The sequence below is a fragment of the Gambusia affinis genome, linkage group LG17 (genome assembly GCF_019740435.1).
Source record: "Gambusia affinis linkage group LG17, SWU_Gaff_1.0, whole genome shotgun sequence".
In the NCBI taxonomy this organism is placed as follows: domain Eukaryota; kingdom Metazoa; phylum Chordata; class Actinopteri; order Cyprinodontiformes; family Poeciliidae; genus Gambusia; species Gambusia affinis.
The window spans coordinates 23,775,148-23,795,453 of record NC_057884.1 but is presented as its reverse complement, the minus strand read 5'-3'; the positions used below and the strand labels follow the sequence as shown (position 1 = coordinate 23,795,453).

The window sequence follows — 20,306 nt, the reverse complement described above, 5'->3', positions numbered from 1 at the left end:
GAGGTGTCAAATGCAAATTCACTGCCCTCTGACTCTGCTCTCCCACAGGAAACCCCTCCCATCAAGCCAGGAGACTGGGTGTATATCAAAGTCATAAAAAGACAGAGCTGGGCCAGTCCACGGTGGGAGGGACCATTCCAAGTGCTGATCACCACACCAACTGCTGTAAAGATTGCTGAAAGACCCAGTTGGATACATCTCAGTCACTGTAAGGTACAGAGGGTGTTAGACCCCTAAATCAGAGTGACGGGGAAGCCTGACTTCAAAGGGGTTCTGTCGTTTAGGACAGTTCGTCTCAACGTCAGCAGAAGAATTCGACAGATCCTCACTCTGCTAGGCTGGAGGTCCTGACATCTCTGTATTCTGAGCAGCAATGGGGTCTCCACATGCCAGGTGGATCCTCTACTGTGTTGTGACTGCTGCATGTCAACTGTTTTGCAGAGGGAGTGGTCTCACTCTCAACAGGATAAGGAGAGAAGCAGACACATCCTCCATCCAGACTCATCCACATGACTACAGCACCAACTTGTGGTGGCAACTGATGAACAGGACTGCATATGAGGAAAATAAGACCAACTGCTATGTGTGTGCACAGCTACCCTACTCCACACTCAACTCTGGTCTGGGACCTGGAAACATAACTGAACAACAAGTCTGTTTATATGGAGCAAGCACACATCCAGGCTACACCCTATCATCTACTCGCAAGAATATTTGGGAAAACCGAAACTATTCCAAAGTGTTTCCCAGTGAGTACCTACATTTTGCACCACTGGCTACAAATTTGTGTTCCCCCATAGGTGACACCATGCCCCTGCCACAGATGGACCTCCGACTACCAGAAGTAATCTCTTTGGCTAGTCTTAAGCCAGGAGCCCTTGGTGTCTGTGTGTATAACAATGGCGCTACCGTTTTGGGGACTGTCCCATGGAACCTGTGTAACAAAATCTACACTTTCTGTGACAAGAAAGCAGACTCTTTTGACTGTGAAGACTGCTATGCAACAAACCATGCCAGTGCTGCTTGTTCCAAAAGATGGAAGCATGACCGTAAGTGTTCCAGCTATGACCTTCTCAAGGTGCGAGAGTTCGACATCAGCAGCCAGATCAGGGTACGTTAACGTTTCACTTTCTGCAGCACCATCGTCCCAGGAGACAGAGGATCCAGGACAATGGCAGACTGGTATTTTCTGTGTGGACACACTGCTTATGCTTCTCTTCCCAGGAATTGGGGAGGACTGTTTGCCCTGGTTCCCCTCTCCAGCCCAGTGGCCTTCCTGAAAAAGGCTCAGGACGCTCACAGCCATGGACACTTCCGCACTAGAAGAGACATCATGCCGAAAGTTCAAAGATGGGGAGGCCTTACTACGAGCTCTGGAGTTCCTTGGAAATTCAAGATCTGGGGCGGCGGAGAAAAGTTCATGCAGAGCCTATTCCCATGGGTGGGAGTAGCTGAAGTTCGCGATCATGTTGAGATCAACAGGTATGCCTTGCTGCGCCTCATCAACAACACATACCAGCTAGCTAACGGCACCACAAAAGAGCTGACTGCGCTGAGAAACATGGTTCTGCAAAACCGTGTTGTGTTAGACTTTCTCACAGCCTCTCAAGGAGGTGTCTGCAAGATCATAGGATCAGCATGCTGCACATTCATCCCTGATGAAACAGGAACTGGAGGAACTATTCATGATGCCCTACATGAATTGGAAGAGCTTAAGGACTATGTGAACAGTGCAACTCAGGGGTCACGACCCTTTGACTTTGTTTCTTGGCTCACCTCTGGACCATGGTGGCAGCTTTTGTTAAAGATTGGAACACCCATCTTGACTGTACTGATCCTAATCTGTCTTTTTACAACCTGCATCCTTCCATGCTTTCGTAGCATGATCAGCTATCAGATGGTCAGGGTAACCTCTAACACAGATGAAGACTACATTTTGCTCCAGAAGAATGAAGATGAAATGAAAACAACAACATGTGACAATGTCCTGTAATAAATAAACAGATTAAATCATTTGCTTAATGACTCCTACACTGAAAATGTGAAAACAAGTGGTGTTAGTGATGAAAATATGCATTTGGTTTTTGGTTTTCTTTGTTTTCTTTACTGTTTTTCTTATACATTATATTCCTTTATATATTAATGTAGTATGTATCTTTATTCTAAAAAAAAAAAAAAAAAAAATGTGTAATCAATTTTCTTTACTTTTTTTCCTTTTCTTTTCTTATATTTTGCATAATCTTTATGTAACAATCATAAAAAGGAGGGAAATGTTAGGATAATTATGTATTGTTATCATTCTTACATTTGTAGGTTTACTAGTTTGTTTTTCATTTACATGTTTAGTATTCACACCCTAGAAAGGAGTAGTTTGTTAAATTGTGTGAAAGACAAAACTTGCTTTTTCCTTAGACCTTGAAGCTGCAGCTGCTCTCTAAATCTAGGGATACTCCTTAAAGGGCCTGTGTGTTAGTTCCTATGTTACCTTTCTCTATCTTCTTTGAGTTATTACCTTTACATTCCATTCCTGCTCTGTTCTGTAATAAAAAGACTTGTTCTGATGCAGAGAGTCAGAATGCATGGTGAACACCTTGGAGAAGTGGTTTGCTATGTTTTCTCCTTTTGCAAAAGACTGAGTTTCAGGTAGAAGTCCTGAATGAAACAGGAAATATTAAGATTTTGCCACTTTATGCTTCAAAGCATTGACCTCTGACCTTCATGGGATGGGAATGTTTTACTTTAAATCATGACTTTCTGAAAGGAAGAGTTGATGAAAAAATCATTTTAATGCAAATATTTAAATTTGACCAGGAAAAGAACAGAATGAGCAGCAAATTAACTAAATGCAGAAGAAAAATGTTTTTATTTAAAACACATGAAGAAAAACTGCAGCAAATTTACAAAAGGAAGATTTAATATTCAAATCTGACATGTTGAGAAAAATAGGAGCCGATAGAAACAGAAAATGATCAGTGATTGAGAAAAACTGATCAACATTTCAATGAAATCTGATGAATGAAAAAAACAACATCTTGATATTCAGTGTGAAGCTTTGAATGGAAACAAACAGAAAAACATGAGGATCCTGGAATAATCCTGGAATAATTCCAGCTTCCATATTTAAAGGACTGGAAGAATAAAAAGTTTCCAAGGATTCAATCTGAATTTTTTCACCAAGAAATAGATTGTAGAGACTGAACTATCTGTTCAACAGTGAGAGAGTTTCTCTGACAGGAAGAAAATATTTAAAATATTTAGACTCTTTAGACTCAAATCAGCACAGAAACACTGAGGAACCAGAAATGGGCCAGACCGTAAATCCAGGAATCAGAGGTTCAGTGAATTTGGTGTTGAAGGTGTGGAGGAGGATCAGTGAGTCAGAGGAAACTCTGTAGAAGGACAGAATGCCAGCAGGACAGTCCACATACACTGATACTCTGTGAGAGACAGAGGAGGAGGAGAGACGAGTTTGTATGTCATTGTGCCAGACAGAGTAACCATCATCAGAGCATCTCAGACTCCAGGAATGATCATTACATCCAAACCAACAGTCTCTACTCTTTTCTTTCCTCATGATTCTTCTGTAACTCACTGATATCTCAACTCCTCCTCTCCACTCAACCTCCCAGTAACAGTGACCAGTCAGACCAGTTCTACACAGCAGCTGATACCAGTTATCAAATCTGTCTGGATGATCAGGATATGACTGAAGCTCCTTCACATATGTCACCTTCCTGTTGTCTTCAGACAGTTTGAGTTTTCTGTTCACTGTGTTTGTGTCGATGGTGAGTTGACAGGAATCTGATGGAGAGAACAAACACAATCCAGCTGCAGTTATTGATCATTTATTGACACTTTGATGATGACTCCTGAATGAGTGATGTGACAGTTTGAAGATGGTTGAATGTGAGCTGCTTTGTTGTCATGAATCAGATGAAAAACACACTTACATCTCCATGGACCTGGTGTCAGGAATCGGACTCCAGCAGGCTCCACCCTGAAAGGAGGAGGGGGGTCAGACCATCAGTCTCTTTCAGCAGCAAACATGGACATTACATGTCTCTCAGACACACATTGTCCTCCACTGAGACAGGAACAGTCCAACATTTGGATTGCAAACTGCAGTGGATGTAGGAAGGACAGTTGGTGCTGCTGCAGCACAACTCATTTCTCCAAACACAGGAAAAGCTCCAACAGAGAGGAGAAAGGAAATCCCTCAGTAACAACCTGAAGAAACTCACTGAAGCCTAAAAGGACATCAGGAAACTAAGGAAACATTTCTGGAAGCTCAACCTGATTTAATAATCAGCATTAAAATACAATCAATCTAAACTCTGACACAACACCTGGATACCTGTTCCATCCACACTCCCACACACAGATGAAGGAATGAAACACTAAACAGCCCTGCTGCTGAAAACCTGCTGTGGCCTCACTGGAATATCCAGAAATACAAACATTAAAAAGGAGAAGCTGCATCACATTCAACAAAGAGTTCAACAAGAATCAAAGATTTGATCTCTGAGCTCAGACTCACAAACCAGGGAGAGGCTTCCATCATCACACACCTCTGACAAACACCTCCAACCTTTCAGCACTTCCTCTACCAACCAACACCACCAGGTGGCGCTGCACACATTTACAATGAGACCAAGAAGAAGAAGCAGCTTCCTGAATCCAGCAGCTGCAGTAATGGCTTGTGAAAGAGTCCAAGGAGCTTCTGGAACCAGAACCAGCAGATCCAACAGTCCAGAGAGTTTTTGTTTGCATCTTTCCTCTCAGATTTCCAAGCTGCTCTGAGAGGGAAATTACATCCTCATTCTACTGATGATGTCACGCTCTGATGTCACTGATCAGGAGCTGCTGGACTTCTACATTTCCAGCATGGAGGACAGAGAAGATCTCAGCTCTGATGAGGAGCTGGCCTGCCTTCAAACTGATTCAGGGTCAAAGAAATATTTCCAGATGAAGTCAGACTAAAATGTTGGATTGTCCTGCTGTTGCAATCAGAGGCCAAGAAGAAACTTCAAGTTCTTCTCCTGTTCAGCTCCACGTTCCTGTCAGAGACTTCAGCTCCTCATGAGGAGAACAACTAAAGCCTGGAACAGACTGACACCAACATCCTGACATCTCATCCCTGAACAAAGCTTTGCAGCATCAAGGTGACTCTTAGCGCCATATATGGACAGATTTCCTCTAAAGGGGGCGGAGCCTGGATTGGAGGAACCAGCAGCAGCTTCCAGGAACAAACCTTGGGAACCTCTGGAGGAGAACATGGAGATGAGATTCCTGCTTTAATCAGTGGATTCATTGATAGAAAACATGACGACTGAAATATCTGAGAGCTGCAGCTCCATTTTCTACAGATCTGCTGGAACATCAGATAGAAATGAAGAATTTCATCATTTCACATCAAATCTGTTCATCTTCCACAGAAACAACTGAATTATTGAGCTGAACTGGTTCTAAAGGTCTGGATGGTAAAAACATCCATTGTTTTTATGTCTCATTAGTTTCCAGAAAGAGTTGAAATGTTTCAGAAGCTTTTATCCAGCAGCTCAGTAAAGATCTCTCCTCTTTCCAACCTGATTTAGTCCATGAAGCAGAACATCTCTGCTGCTGCAGCAACAGGAGGAAACTTCTCCAGCTCTCAACTTCTACACTCTGACTGCTTGGAAACAGATCAGGGAGGAACAGCCTTTTCTCCAGGCTGCCTCCTCCTGACTCTAGCGCCACCTACTGGCTGTTCACCAGAGGTGGAGAAAGAACTCAAACAATGTACTGAAGTAAAAGTACAAATAAACAGACAAAAATGTTCTCTAGTAAAAGAACCACATTAACATTTTTACTTGAATAAATATTTTAAAATACTTAAAGTATTAAAAGTAAAAGTACTTGCTGAATGTTTTACCTAATGGCTAATATAATATCATTAAGTGTATCGATCATATTTAATTTTAATACATCAGTAATGTGCCATTTAATGATCAATGCTGCAGATAAATCATGTTTTTATTGTGTTTTCTCTCTGTGACAGTTTAGATTTATCATCCATCTGACCAACATGGAGTTACTTTTCTTCTCATCTTTGTTTTTTCTGGCTGATTGGTCTGGAGCTTGTTAAGAAAACATGATTATTTTTAGTGCTTAATACAGCTAATCTTACCCCATGTGTAAAAGGTATATTGAACATTCTTATTTTGAACAAATTTCTTAATTTTGAACAGGTTTGTGTTAAGGATTTAAAACTAAACTATTCGAATGGTAAGTATTTTTAAAAAAACAGGAAATAAATGCAGAACAAAGGGGATCTTTCAGTGGTGCTCCTCTTGTGCAACAAGAGGTCAGGAGGCTGTAAGATTAGTATCTCCGGGAGAGGGAAGCCGGTTTGGTTCACAGAACATCAAAGGTCTTCCAGAACCACATCTGGCATGGTTTAAACTAAATACAACATAGAATGTTGAGATCATCAACATTTAATTTCTAAGACATTTTTCTAAGTATTAATAGCAAGTTTTTAACCAAAGTGTATTATCTAAGTTTAGAATAGTGAATGCTGAATGTATTTGAAAATTGTACTATCTGTGATAATATCTGAATCAAATGAAAATTGTTTGAATGAAAATGTGTTGTTTAGTATTACAAAATTGTTTAGGATTTATGTGATAAGGCAAAGATTCAAATCTTTGGAGATGCTGAGTGCAGAGGAGCAAAAACTAGGTTTTGTGAAGGTAATCTTTCCTTAAACCAAATTACTGAGTTTAACTTTGTGAAGGAGACACTCCAAAATTCACAGGTATATGTGAAGTCTTATGTTAAGGTTCTATTTGCTCAGGTGGCCCTAGAGGCCCATGGGGCCAGGATACAGATTCTTGCTCTTTTGTCCTATCGGAGACAAAAGTGGCCTTTGATCTTGGCGTGAAATTAAGGGAAGGTCTAAGTTTTCTGAGTGTCCAAAGGTAGCTTCTGGTTGGTTAAAACAGAGGCACGCCTTTCTGAATACATTAAAAAGTCAAGACACACCTCCAGAATAAAAGTCCATGCCCAGGAATAATAATTCAGATAGCTGCCCTATTCTGCCTTTTTTGGCATCAGCTTTCTCCAAAGACATGTCTTTGCCTCTTTCACTATCTTTCCTTTTCTATCTCTTTTGTCTCAGGTAAAGAATGTATGTCTCTGTAACTCTGCAGTTTTCTTGTTAATTCATACGTTGCTTGTTTTGAGAATTAAACTCTGTGACGTCATCACGCATCGTCGTTCCTTATTGCCACACGCTGCTCGCCGGGAGGACCCGGGAACCAGAAAGGAAGAGAGAGCCAAGCTTTTTCCAAAATTAAGCTAACTTAGAATTTCTTCCTTTAACAAGCTCCATCAAATATTGTTTTAAAATCCTTTCTGTCATCAGTAGATCATCATGGAAATATAACTGAACTTCTTTTTTATTAATTTAGTCAGAGTCCCTATTAAACTATTAAACCCATCCCATTCTTTAATTTTACTTCTTAGTCAGGAGAATATTCCAGAAAACTGGGTAATGATCTCTGCCTCCAGATGAGACGTCTAAATATTTTATTATCAAATTAAATATTTATCTTCATACTAAATATTTCCCAGCAGACTGACTAAAGATATTTCTCCCTCTTCCTCCTCTATCAGACCTTCTCTGCTCCTGCAGCAGGTTCCTCCATACCTGAGAGCTTCCAGTCTCCAGTGTGGATCCTTCAGTCCAGCCCACAGCAGCTTCACTCCTGAGTCTCCTGGATGATTGTAGCTCAGGTCCAACTCTTTCAGATGGGAGGGGTTGGAGGTCAGAGCTGAGGCCAGAGAAGCAGAGCCTTCCTCTGAGACCAAACAGCCTGATAAGCTGCAGACACACAATTCATCACATGATGAGAAAATGAGAACATTGAGGTAGAAACCAAAGTCTGAACTGACTGGCTGGCAGATGGATGGATTAGGGTGACCAGACGTCCTCTTTTTCCCGGACATGTCCTACTTTTCAGACCTAAAAAAATGTCCGGGGGGAATTTAGAAATCGTCCGGGATTTTGGTCAACTGCCTCAAAACACATTACATAGCTTACAGTGCATTGTGATTACATTGCCACTCCGTTCCACTACTCCATTCCAGGTTTCTTTGTATGGCAAATTAGTCTCGCCCTTCTCCTCAAATCCAATCACGTTGCATTATGTGTTCGAGTTTGTGTGGGAAAAGTAAAGATAGCTGAGTTGACTTGTACACCGGCCGCTAGACTAGTTAAACCTTAAGTGTGACAGGCGATAGAACATGTGTGTCCGCCGATTCTACGGCAAAAATGCCTAAATGAAAGTGTACGTTTACGGAGGAATTAAAGAAAAGATTCCCGTGCTTTCGTCAAGGTCGTGATCCCTATGAGGCGGAGTGTTTGACGTGTAAGGTAGGCACTAATGTGTCTGTGGCAAATAAAGGTGCCAACGACCTGCAAGAGCACGTGAATTCAGCAAAGCAAGCGAAAGCAGCCAGAGACGAAAGCTCTTCGGCTAAAATCACAGATTTCTTTGTGACAAAGTCAGACAGTGCAGCCGTCACTGCAGCAGAAGGCAGCTTTGCTTTCCATACTGTTAAGCAGTATAAGGTCAGTAACGAGACACAATATTTATTTATTTCAATAAATACATTTATTTTTCGCCAACAAAAAAAAAGTGTCCTCCTTTTCAGAAACCCAAATCTGGTCACCCTAAGATGGATAGACTTTTAACATGGGATAAATAAGAACTGCTGGGATCTGTAATTATGCTTCTTTTTGCACGTAAGATGCAGCAATTTGTCAAGTGTCCAGAGTTACCTGAGAGTTTCCAGGTTGCAGTTTGGACTCTTCAGTCCAGCAGAGAGAAGCTTCACTCCTGAATCCTGCAGGTTGTTGTTACTCAGGTCCAGTTCTCTGAGACTGGAGGACTGGGAGCTGAGAACTGAGGACAGAGCTTCACAGCTTCTCTCTGAGAGGTTACAGCCACTCAGTCTGAGGAGACAGAGAGAAAAATCTGTTATTAAACAATTCTTCAAAATGTTTATCTTTTATTCCAGTCAACAATGTTCCTCTTTACTGATTTAAGGCAGTGTTTCCCAATTCCAGGTAGTGATGGTCTATCTGAAGCCCTGATTCGAGGCTTGTGTCGTCTTGCTGAAAACCATGTGACCGGCAACAAACGAGGTCTCGCATTGCATGGGTCACGTGACTGCTTCATTTTTGCGTGTCGGTTTTCAAAATAAAAGCGTGATGAGCCGCTGCTTGATCGCATGAGAGGAGTATTTGTCTTCAGCAGTGGAACCTTTTATAGTTCATGTGTATTAATGATTTTGATAACGGCACCCATCAAAATGTAATGTTTGTTACCAGTTTTCTCAATGGTTAATTATGGCATATTTTGTGACTTTATATTTATGTGTTTTTATTATATAAAACATTTTGGCACTGGATTGTTGTTGAAATGTGCTACACAAATAAACTTTATTGAAAAGGAGTCAGCAAGAAGAAAAAACTAATCTGACATCAGGGAAAACTTGAGATGATGATTCACAAGATTCTTAAATAATAATTATACCTTTCATCTACAAAATTCTCACTTTCTTGAAATTTCCACTATTTCTTTGTTCTGCAAAAATATATCAGTCTCTAACAGCAGAAACAGACTTAAAGCTGTTGGAAAAGTAAAATTCTGGCTGATGAGTAAAAATATAAGGGATCAGATCAGAGAGCCAATAGAAATCCGAGAAAAATAACTTTTGAAGAATTTTACATTTTCATGAGGCAAATCAAACCTCGAAGAAAACTGTCTGCCTCCACAAGCACTGCACTCTGAGTACACTAAAACAAATTTTTACTGTCAAATCAGTCAATGACAAAACAGTCACTAACAGTCAACATATACCAGGATTGGCTCCAAATAATTTCAATAACTAAAAAAGATTTGTTAAATAGGATTTAATTGACTCTCCTGTTACTAAACGTGAAATTGACAAAAACTTTGAGACAGTGTTGCATTTACTAATTGTTTTTAAATATGTCTGTCTGAGTGACAAGGCCACAGTTTCAACAGCAGATGTCACTAATGAGGAATGAATGAAGCATCGAGTGATGAACTTTTGGGCAAAGCAAAGGGCCGGGAAGCTTCATTGCTTCATGAGGCTTCATTTGGCCATCACTAATTCCAGTCCTCGGGGCCCCCCTGCTCTGCATGTTTTAGATGTGCCTCTATACCAGAACAGCTGATTCAAATGATTGCATGACATCTTCTGCAGCCACCAAGTACTGCAGGAGCCTGTTAATCACCCAAAGATTCAATCCAGGTGTGTGGCAGAAGGGAAACACCTAAAACATGCAGGCAGGGAGGCCTGAGGACTGGAATTGGGAAACACTGATTTAAGGGACAGTTTTATATATAATTATGTTGTCTTTTGTTGTGCTATTTATTCTTCTTTCTACTGCTATACTCGAATTCAAATAAAAAACAGTTCATTGATCCCAAAAGGAAATAAAATCTTGTTGTGACAATACTAATTAATCATATTAATTCAAATACTTCAAAGGGTTATTTAAGATATTAATGACTGTTTAGATTAAAAATCTCTTGTGGTTTGTATAACAGTGAATTTTGAGAAGGTTCTGAGTTTATATAAAATCGTCAACTTGTTTCTCTGAATATATATGATTATTTTAACATGTTGCTTATCCTCTTCCTCTTCCTGTTACTGAAACATTTCCACTTATTCTAGAATTAACAATTACTCTCAGCCATATCTCTTTAATGCCAATAATATCTATTAATGTAATTTCTCTGAACAGTCTAGCTTCCTGTCCATCAGCCAATCAGCTTCTTGTATTTTCTCAGTAGGTCCGTCAGTGGAAGCCCCGCCCAGCCCATGATGCTCCTGGTTTGTGAAGACAGAGAGACAAACTGAACTCTGATAGGAAACAGTTTCAAACTGATTTTCTCTCTCCAACCTCTTGGTTCCACATGGAGCTATATTTGGACCCCTGCTGCTCTGACTACCATGTTATTGTGGTTCCATTAGATGGGTCGGTTTCCCAGGTTCATACAGGACCATGTGAAAAATTCCTACAGTTTAAATGGGCTGCTGTTTCCAAAGTTACAGTCAAAATTAACAGTAATAATTTTAGTTATTCAACTGTCATAAGAGACAAAAGAATGTTCAGAACATGAAGTTATATTTTCACCATGTTATTCATACACTTATAAATCCCATCATTCCAAACTATATATTTAATTGTCAAGCTACAAATTTAGTTTCGAATTAAATATTTCCCAGCAGACTGACTAAAGACATTTCTCCCTCTTCCTCCTCTATTAGACCTTTGCTGCTCCTGCAGCAGGTTCCTCCATACCTGAGAGTTTCCAGTTCTGTAGGTAATAAAAATCAACATCAGTCACATGAACAATGGATTAGGAAATCTAACAACTACTGGGAGGAAGGATCTGCAATAGTGCTCCTTGTGTGCGCCAGGATGCAGCAAACTGTTAAGTTTCCACAGCTACACTATCAATGTTAGCCTGAACCCAACCTATCTAAATATCTCTCTTCTTCATTCAGGCTGCACTAAAAGAAAACTAGCCATGTTTGTGTGTCCAGAGTTAGTATTGTTACCCATCTCACAGTAAGACATCTATTATTATTTTACTCTACTATTGAAATAATATTTGCATCATGACTGACAGAATGTAATGGACAGAAATCTGGTTTCACCAGGATTAAAAACATTTTACCTGAGAGTTTCCAGGTTGCAGTTTGGACTCTTCAGTCCAGCAGAGAGAAGCTTCACTCCTGAATCCTGCAGGTTGTTGTTACTCAGGTCCAGTTCTCTGAGACTGGAGGACTGGGAGCTGAGAACTGAGGACAGAGCTTTACAGCTTCTCTCTGAGAGGTTACAGACACTCAGTCTGAGGAGACAGAGAGAAAAATCTGTTATTAAACTATTCTTACAAATTCTTAACAAAAATGTAAAAATCATTTTTTCCATTCAACAAAGTTTTTTCTTAGTCAAAAGAAGAACTTATTTTCCACATGCTTATGTCTTTGGTGTGAAATGATTCATTGTATAGTTGTGTCTCCAACCTTGAAGAAAAGATCTACAGGCAACAATGAGGTTTAAAAAAGAATTACAATAAAACACAATAAACAAAATTAATACAACTTCAATTTTAGCATAAAGATGAATTTTGCTACTTTAATATTCATCATTCTGTCCAGCTGCTGAAGAAAGTGCATCAGTATATAAAATGAAACATGAATGAATATTAGAAATCCACTAATGATGATTTAAATAATCAACAGCAGATTTCTATCCATCAAAAATAATTGCAGTAACAATCTGTGTCCTTACAGAGCTTTGTTGGAGGCTTTAACCACTGGCAGCAGCCTCAGAAGAACCTCCTCTGAAGCAGAGTATTTCTTCAGGTCAAACACATCCAGATCTTTTCCTGATGACATTAAGATGAAACCCAGAGCTGACCACTGAGCAGGAGACAGTTTATCTGTGGAGAGACTTCCTGAACTCAGAGACTGTTGGATCTTCTCCACTAGAGAACGATCATTCAGTTCATTCAGACAGTGGAACAGATTGATGCTTTTCTCTGCAGACACATTCTCACTGATTGTCTTCTTGATGTACTGAACTGTTTCCTGATTGGTCTGTGAGCTACTTTCTGTCTGTGTCAGCAGACCTTGTAGGAGTCTCTGATTGGTCTGCAGTGAAAGTCCCAGGAGGAAGCGGAGGAACAAGTCCAGGTGTCCATTTGGACTCTCTAAGGCCTGGTCAACAGCTCTGTGATGGAGAGATTTTAGTTTAGGTTTGGCAACTGAAAAAGACTTCTTAGAAGTTTGTGTTTCTTCCATCAGGTTGACTCCAGAGTTGATGAAGGTCAGATGAACATGAAGAGCAGCCAGAAACTCCTGAACACTCAGATGGACGAAGCAGAACACCTTGTCCTGGTACAGACCTCTCTCCTCTTTAAAGATCTGTGTGAACACTCCTGAGTACACTGAGGCTGCTCTGATATTGATGCCACACTCTGTCAGGTCTGACTCATAGAAGATCAGGTTTCCTTTCTGCAGCTGATCAAAAGCCAGTTTTCCCAGCGACTTAATCATCTTCCTGCTCTCTGGACTCCAGTGTGGATCTGTTTCAGCTCCTCCATCATACTTGACCTTCTTCACTTTGGTCTGAACCACCAGGAAGTGGATGTACATCTCAGTCAGGGTTCTGGGCAGCTCTCCTCCCTCTCTGGTCTCCAACACATCCTCCAGAACTGTAGCAGTGATCCAGCAGAAGACTGGGATGTGGCACATGATGTGGAGGCTTCGTGATGTCTTCATGTGGGAGATGATCCTGCTGGCCTGATCCTCATCTCTGAATCTCTTCCTGAAGTATTCCTCCTTCTGTGGGTCATTGAACCCTCTGACCTCTGTTACCATGCCAACACACTGAGGAGGGATCTGATTGGCTGCTGCAGGTCGTGTGGTTATCCAGAGGAGAGCAGAGGGAAGCAGTTTCCCCCTGATGAGGTTTGTCAGCAGAACATCCACTGAGGTGGACTCTGTAGCATCAGTCAGGATCTCCTTGTTGTGGAAGTCCAGAGGAAGTCGACTCTCATCCAAGCCATCAAAGATGAACAGAACCTGGAAATGTTCAAAGCTGCAGATTTCTTTGGTTTCAGTAAAGAAATAATGAACAAGTTCCACCAAGCTGAACTTTTTCTCTTTCAGCACATTCAGCTCTCTAAATGTGAATGGAAATATGAACTGGATGTTCTGATGGGCTTTGTCTTCAGCCCAGTCCAGAGTGAACTTCTGTGTTAAGACTGTTTTCCCAATGCCAGCCACTCCCTTTGTCATTACTGTTCTGATTGGTTGATCACTTCCAGGTGGCACTTTAAAGATGTCTTCTTGTCTTATTGTTGTTTCTGGTCTGTCTGGTTTCCTGGATACTGTTTCAATCTGTCTGATCTCATGTTCATCATTGACCTCTCCAGTCCCTCCCTCTGTGATGTAGAGCTCTGTGTAGATCTGGTTCAGAAGGGTTGGACTTCCTGCTTTAGCAATCCCCTCAAACACAGACTGGAACTTCTTCTTCAGACCAGATTTATGTTGATGTTGACAAACTGCAGCAAAATATCCTAAATTAAAGCAAAAAGTAAAATTAGGAAATAAATAAAGCCATCTTATGAAGATGATTTGAATAAATCTGATTCCATTTCTTGAGACATCATTAAATATCCGATTTATCCATCATGTAGAATGTAAGTAGAAATCCTCTTACTTCTCTGCAGACGGTCAGCTAGCTCCACCTCCTTCATCCTCCTCAGGAAGTTTAGTGTGATCTTCATCACTGCCTCTCTGTTGCTCCTCCTCTGCTTTTTATCCTCACCTTCCAACACCTCATCATCATCTAGACTCAGTAATTTCTGGATCTTCTTTAACTCGTTCTTCATAAAAGTGACAATGTTGTCCTCCAGCAGCTGTGACAGAATATTAGATGAAGGAAACATCAGAGTGAAATCATGCAGCAAAACACCAGATGGACGTTTGACAGGCTGACAGTCCTCTGGTCTACAAAGTGCAGCATGAAGGTGACTGAACAGAACTCATGGAAAAGTTGTTGTTATACATATACAGACCATAAATATGGAGTCCAGATGTGTTTGATCCTGCTGGACAGACTGACCACTGGGAACCTCTGAGATCTGCTGGTCCATTCTGTGGAGGAACCAGGAACAATTAGAAAGTCAGGAAATATTCATGCAGCAGTATTCACAGATGAAATCACCAAGAGTTTCACATTAAAATCCTTAAAGCATAAAAACAGAGCAAAAGAAACTGCAGACAGTGATGCACATGTTTCTGATCAAAAACCTGATGCACCTTTAGTGTCATTTCAGGTTAATAGTTGTCATTTGTTTCTGTGAAATAATTCTGTTTCAACTCATTTAAGGTCTAATTGACATTTTTATGCTTTTCCATGCTCCATGGTTTCCTCTCCTGCATCTTAAAAAGTAAGAACCACTTTGACTGTTAAATAATAAATGCAGAATCCCATGTTGTGTTGCCCTGAAAAGTATTTTATAATATAAACTATAACTGGTTTTATTTTTTGTCCTAAACAATACCAAGAGACCTGGATATGTGGTCATTTTACATAACATTATATTGGAAACCTTAAGATTGTAAAAAAATGATTGATTAAGCTCAGACAAAGACACTAGAAACTGTAACTTTTCAGTTTTTGTAACAATGTTTTCTCAATAATGACCAATTCTTGACATTTCAGGTTTATGTTTTTGTAACTAATTCCATGAGGCCTGGAAAGGTGCTTGAATTACCTTTTGTATAAATGGTTTGTAAATATCTGTGCCTTTAAATAAAACGTCATTTCTACAGAATGTTTTCTCATCCAATTTTGTGATGTAAATTAATAATTATGCATTTTAAAACTGCACCAATTTTATCACTTTTATTATTAATATTCTACTGTAAAATGAAGACAGTAATATTAATAAGTTTTTCCCAGAACTCACTGATAAAGTGCATGGTGTGGTGAAAATAAGCCTGAGATAAAATACTGGCAGCTACAGATGCAGGTATTTTACTCCTTTAGTTTCACCACTGTATTTAATATAACATTAAATTAATTTAATATTTTTATTACAGTGTTGAACATGTAATTTTACAGCAAATAACTGGCACCTAAATTCACCAGAATTTTACAATTTATTTTACAGTATTTATATTGTTTTACCTTAAAAGTAACATACTGTAAATATGGTACAGATAACAACTTTACAGTAAAATGCTGGAATCTGTAGCTGCCAGTATTTTACTGTAAATTTACAGGATTATTACTTAGAGTGAAGTTGATGTTCTAAATGATTCCCATCAGAACCGGTCCAATCCTCTAACATATTCCTGATCATTGATCCTTCTGAATAATGTCCAGCTTTGTTTAAAGAGCAGAAAGATCTGATTCTGAGACCAACATGATGGTTTGAAATGACTGAGAGAAGTTTGGTGATTTAGTGTTGAGTTCTGACATGGAGAAGAACCAGGAATCATTTCCACTCTGACCATCCAAGGAGGATCTGATGGAGCTTCAATCAGAACCAGATGGTCCGTTAGAGACCATCTGGTTCTGAATCAGATCTACATGAGGTATTATTTATATTAACTGTAGAAATGGTTGATGATCCGCCATGTTGGATGATGTTTAAACCTCAGAGGTGAAACTGGAATCTTAAAGTTTATAAAAATGTTTTTCTTTCAGCATCAATCTGTCTGTAATCAGATTTAGAGAACAATCCAAATATTAACCTATAAATTAAATTCACTGCAGCCCTTTTGTTTTAGTGCCAAAATAATAATGGACTAAATAAGTGAGTCTGTTTTATTTTTAAATGTTTAGTTGATGCAAAACAGAATAAAATGCAATGAAATATTTGTGGTTCAAAGGTAGTTTGTGTGTACAGAGGTTTTATTTGTTCTTTACATTTATTTTAGCAGAAAAGTTTGTTGATTCTAGTTAAATATTGTTTCCTATTATTCATCAGCAGTAATTCTTTATCTATGGTGTCATTAAGTGGCCAGTAGGGGGCAGTGTCGCTACCTGAATGATGGTTGAATTGATTTGAGTGAATCATCAGGTCAGATTTTGAGATTTTTGTTAACTAGATGAACGTTTAGAAGTTCTGGGTAGATAATGTGGAATTAAATGGATCCGTTTCAATTGTTGAAGTTCTTTCATTAGTTGTTGTGTTACCAATGATCCCATTGGACTTTATTTATTTATACTGATGTTAACATGAAGACTGTGGGATTATATTTTAGTTTTTTATTACAATATGTTTCATCAGCAGATGTTGAAGCTCAGATTAATTAACTCAGTATAATCTTCTATAATAACATCCTGGTTCTGCTGCTAATGAAATATTTTATACACATGAACATTTCTGTCCTGGTCATGTTGACAGTACAAGGTTTAGTCTGAACCTGCAGCAGTAAAATCTCTGAAATAACAACTAATTATTAGGAAGCAGGACTGATAATCAAAACTATTCAAAGTAACTCAAATCATTAGTTATGCAAGCAGCCGGTGCTGTAATATTACATAAGAGGATTTTATGCAGCTTAACGTGGCTTTATTCTATATAACTGCAGGTATTAAGAATAGATACCAGATCTGACTGAATCTTAGTGAGTTTTTCTGTCAGCTTCCCAAAGATATATTTACACTTTATTAAAGTTTAAATGATTTTAACTTGCTGATCTTTCACATCATGGATCTGAGGGAAGAACGTCTTTAACTAGAAATGTTACCATGTGCATTGATGTAAGCCATGAAAATAAAATAACCTGATATTCAGTCTGATGTTTCCATGACAACAGAACCCAACAGAACTTGATATCATCACATGGTCACAATAACAGATATAAACAGAACAGTTACAGCAGTTAGAAACATCTCACCTCTCTGATGGTGGAGATCCAGGAGATTTAAAGTCAATGAAATCATCCTTTGACCTGTCACTCTTAAAGGACACACAGCTGGGTTCTGGTTCTGGTTCTGGTTTGAGTCTCTGATGGATCCTGACAGAAACATGATGATTAAAACTTAATCAGCAAAGAGGAGCAGCAGCAGCTTCATCACCACGTCTGTTCTGGCCTGATATAGTGAACGCTGTGTGAAAAGGGCTGTGGACAGTTAGAGATGGTGACCTCACCTCTGACCTTTGCTCTGGCTCTCATCTTCCCCACACAGAGTGGTTTTAGAGGGAGGGACTCCCTCCTCTCTGTCCTCACACTGATCCATGCTGCTGAATTCACATCAGCTCACACACACTTTCTACCTTCACCTGCAGAGGAAACACACATCATTCATCTGCACATCAACTCTGATCATCCTTTACATCATTAGAGCTGGAAAAAGATCAGCTGCTCCTCCTCTGATTGGCTCTTCTTCTCTGCTTCATATCAGTGTCAGGTGAATGCAGTCAGACAGCAGAGAGGCAGAGGAAGCTGCCATCAGCTGCTGCACTTCTACTATCAGTCCACTAGATGGAGACATGGAGCAACATTTACATTCACTGATTCAACCTGAACAACAGGAAGTATTTTAGTTCCAAAATATATTCATTTCTACAAGTTGATTATTCACTCCATTAAATATTAACTATTTGATAATCTGACGGAATCAAACTCATTTTAATAACATTTTATTTTGAAAGGTAGCAATAGGAAATTGTTGCTGACATTAATGGTGGAGACTAGAGTTCGGTACCAGGAAATAAAAACATGAAACAGTTCGGAGAAGAAAACAGTGAAACTTCAGCTGTTCATCATGTTGTTTGATTCCAGATCATCAATAATCTAATAATCCTGTAGATTAGCTTTCAAACAGCAGATATTAAAGTTTGAGTCGAAATCAAAAGTGAAACTTTTCTCCAAAAATCAGAGATTAGAAACAATCATTAAAAAGTTAAAGTGATGAAAAAGTTCAACAAATAAACAAATCAAACTTACAGTTTGTTCAAACGATCCAAAGTTAAAGAAAAAAATTTAAACAACAGATTTGAGACCCAACCAAAAGACTGGAGCCACACCTGAACAGGTAAATTCAAATCGAAAGTAAATGTGACGGATGTTGCATAACTGATGACGTCACAGCTCACCTGGTTTGTAGTTTTTTCCTTCAGAGCAACAGAACCAGAAAGTTGAAGCTCTGAGGTGAAATCAGAGGCAGGTTGATAAAATCTTCATGAGGAAGTTCTGATAAAAATGAGGGTGTACTTACTTTTGATCATCACCGTAGTGATGATTGATAGTAATAAAAAAATTAAGAACATTATTTTAATAATTTATTTACCATCTCAAAGAGAAAGATGTGATAATGCATTTTTCAAATTAATATTTTCATAATGTTATTAATACTAAAGTAACTACCTATACAAACTAAATACTTAGCATCAAAATAAATATTTATTTTGCAAACTAAAAATTTATTTTCTAAAGTAAACATTTCATTTTCAAATCCATTATATATTTTCTATACTACATATTTAATTATCTATTTTCATTCCTAGTTGTTCAGTCAGACGCTCCATCATGTTTTCATGTTTCAGTTTTTTCTCCATTCAGTTGGTGAACAGAGTTTAATCCAGTTTAGTGTAATTGTCTTTCTCTCTACTAGTAGCAGAATGTGCAACAATATGTAACATTGATCTTTAGTGAGTAAATCCTTGGTGTTTATGTCCAGCAGAAATAGAAGAGGCTCCATGAGGAGATCTGTCCTCAGAATCTCCTCAATCTCCTGGTTCATTTCCTCCCAGAAGGTTTTTATTTGTGGTCAGTCCCAGAAGACGTGTGTGATGACCGACCATTCCACAAATTCCTCCAACATCGATCTGTGGTTGGAATCCTGGAAATGAAAGTTTTTAATGGACTTCTATTAAATCTGGTTTTTACTTTCCAGTCAAACTCTTTTAGATTTGGTTTCCAATCCCTTAATGACACAAAAACACAGAGAAGAAAACTCCACTCCATGTTTTATTATTAATCTCCAGTTCAGTCCAGTAAATTGATGCTCTCAGTTTTCCCAACAATCCACCATTGGAGACCCCAAACTGTTGATGTCGTCTCTTCCAGCAGCCAATGTGATCATGTTGATCTGGGTGGAATCCACATCCAGAGGTTCTGCTGCTGTCTGGACCGTCCTGCCATCCAACCGGGTCGTGACCCCAGTCTGGTGTTCAGATGTTCTTCTTCATCTGTTTGGATCGTTTGAACAAACTGTAAGTTTGTCTTGTTTCCTAGCTGAACTTTGTCTTCAGAAACTTTCCTGCTTGTTTCTTCTCTCTGATGTTTGGAGAAAACGTTCTCCATGATTTGAACTCAAAGTTTAATCTCTCTTCTTTTTTGAAAGTTAATCTACTGGATTATTAGATTAATGATGAACTTGAATCAAACAACATGATGAACAGCTGATGTTTCTTTGTTTTCTTCTCTGAACAAAATGCTTCATATTTTTGTTACCTGGTATCAAATTTTATCTCCACCAATAAAATCAGAATCAACAGTTTCCTGTTGCTCCCTTTCAAAATAAAAAAATATTGTTAAAATACGTTTCTTCAGTCAGATTATTAAACAGTTAATCTTCTCCATTGTAGAGTTTAATTACTGTGAACTAAAAATACTTCCTGTTGTTCAGGTTGAATCAGTGAATGTAAATGTTGCTCCATGTCTCCATCTAGTGGACTGATAGTAGA

The 20,306-nt window shown here is 39.0% G+C and overlaps 1 protein-coding gene across 9 annotated transcripts in view; it reads right to left on the bottom strand.

Moving 5' to 3' along the window:
* The window catches only part of LOC122846989 (NACHT, LRR and PYD domains-containing protein 12-like), a 626,610-nt gene that overhangs the window by 43,246 nt on the left and 563,058 nt on the right, over positions 1-20,306 (bottom strand). For 2 of the 9 annotated variants that reach the window (XM_044144317.1, XM_044144318.1), the window contains exons 4-9: positions 17,512-17,631; positions 14,673-14,751; positions 14,315-14,513; positions 12,380-14,171; positions 11,763-11,936; positions 7,691-7,864 (exon numbers count right to left, since the gene is read on the bottom strand). The exons of 3 other annotated variants lie outside the window; for them this stretch is intronic. In XM_044144317.1, the coding sequence (XP_044000252.1) occupies positions 7,691-7,864; positions 11,763-11,936; positions 12,380-14,171; positions 14,315-14,513; positions 14,673-14,751; positions 17,512-17,631 (2,538 nt within the window). Of the gene's footprint in view, positions 1-2,846; positions 3,802-3,950; positions 3,998-7,690; positions 7,865-11,762; positions 11,937-12,379; positions 14,172-14,314; positions 14,514-14,672; positions 14,752-17,511; positions 17,632-17,765; positions 18,163-18,564; positions 18,656-20,306 lie in introns of those variants that run through there. 4 more of the 9 variants (XM_044144320.1, XM_044144319.1, XM_044144328.1 and 1 more) reach the window with 4 other exon arrangements.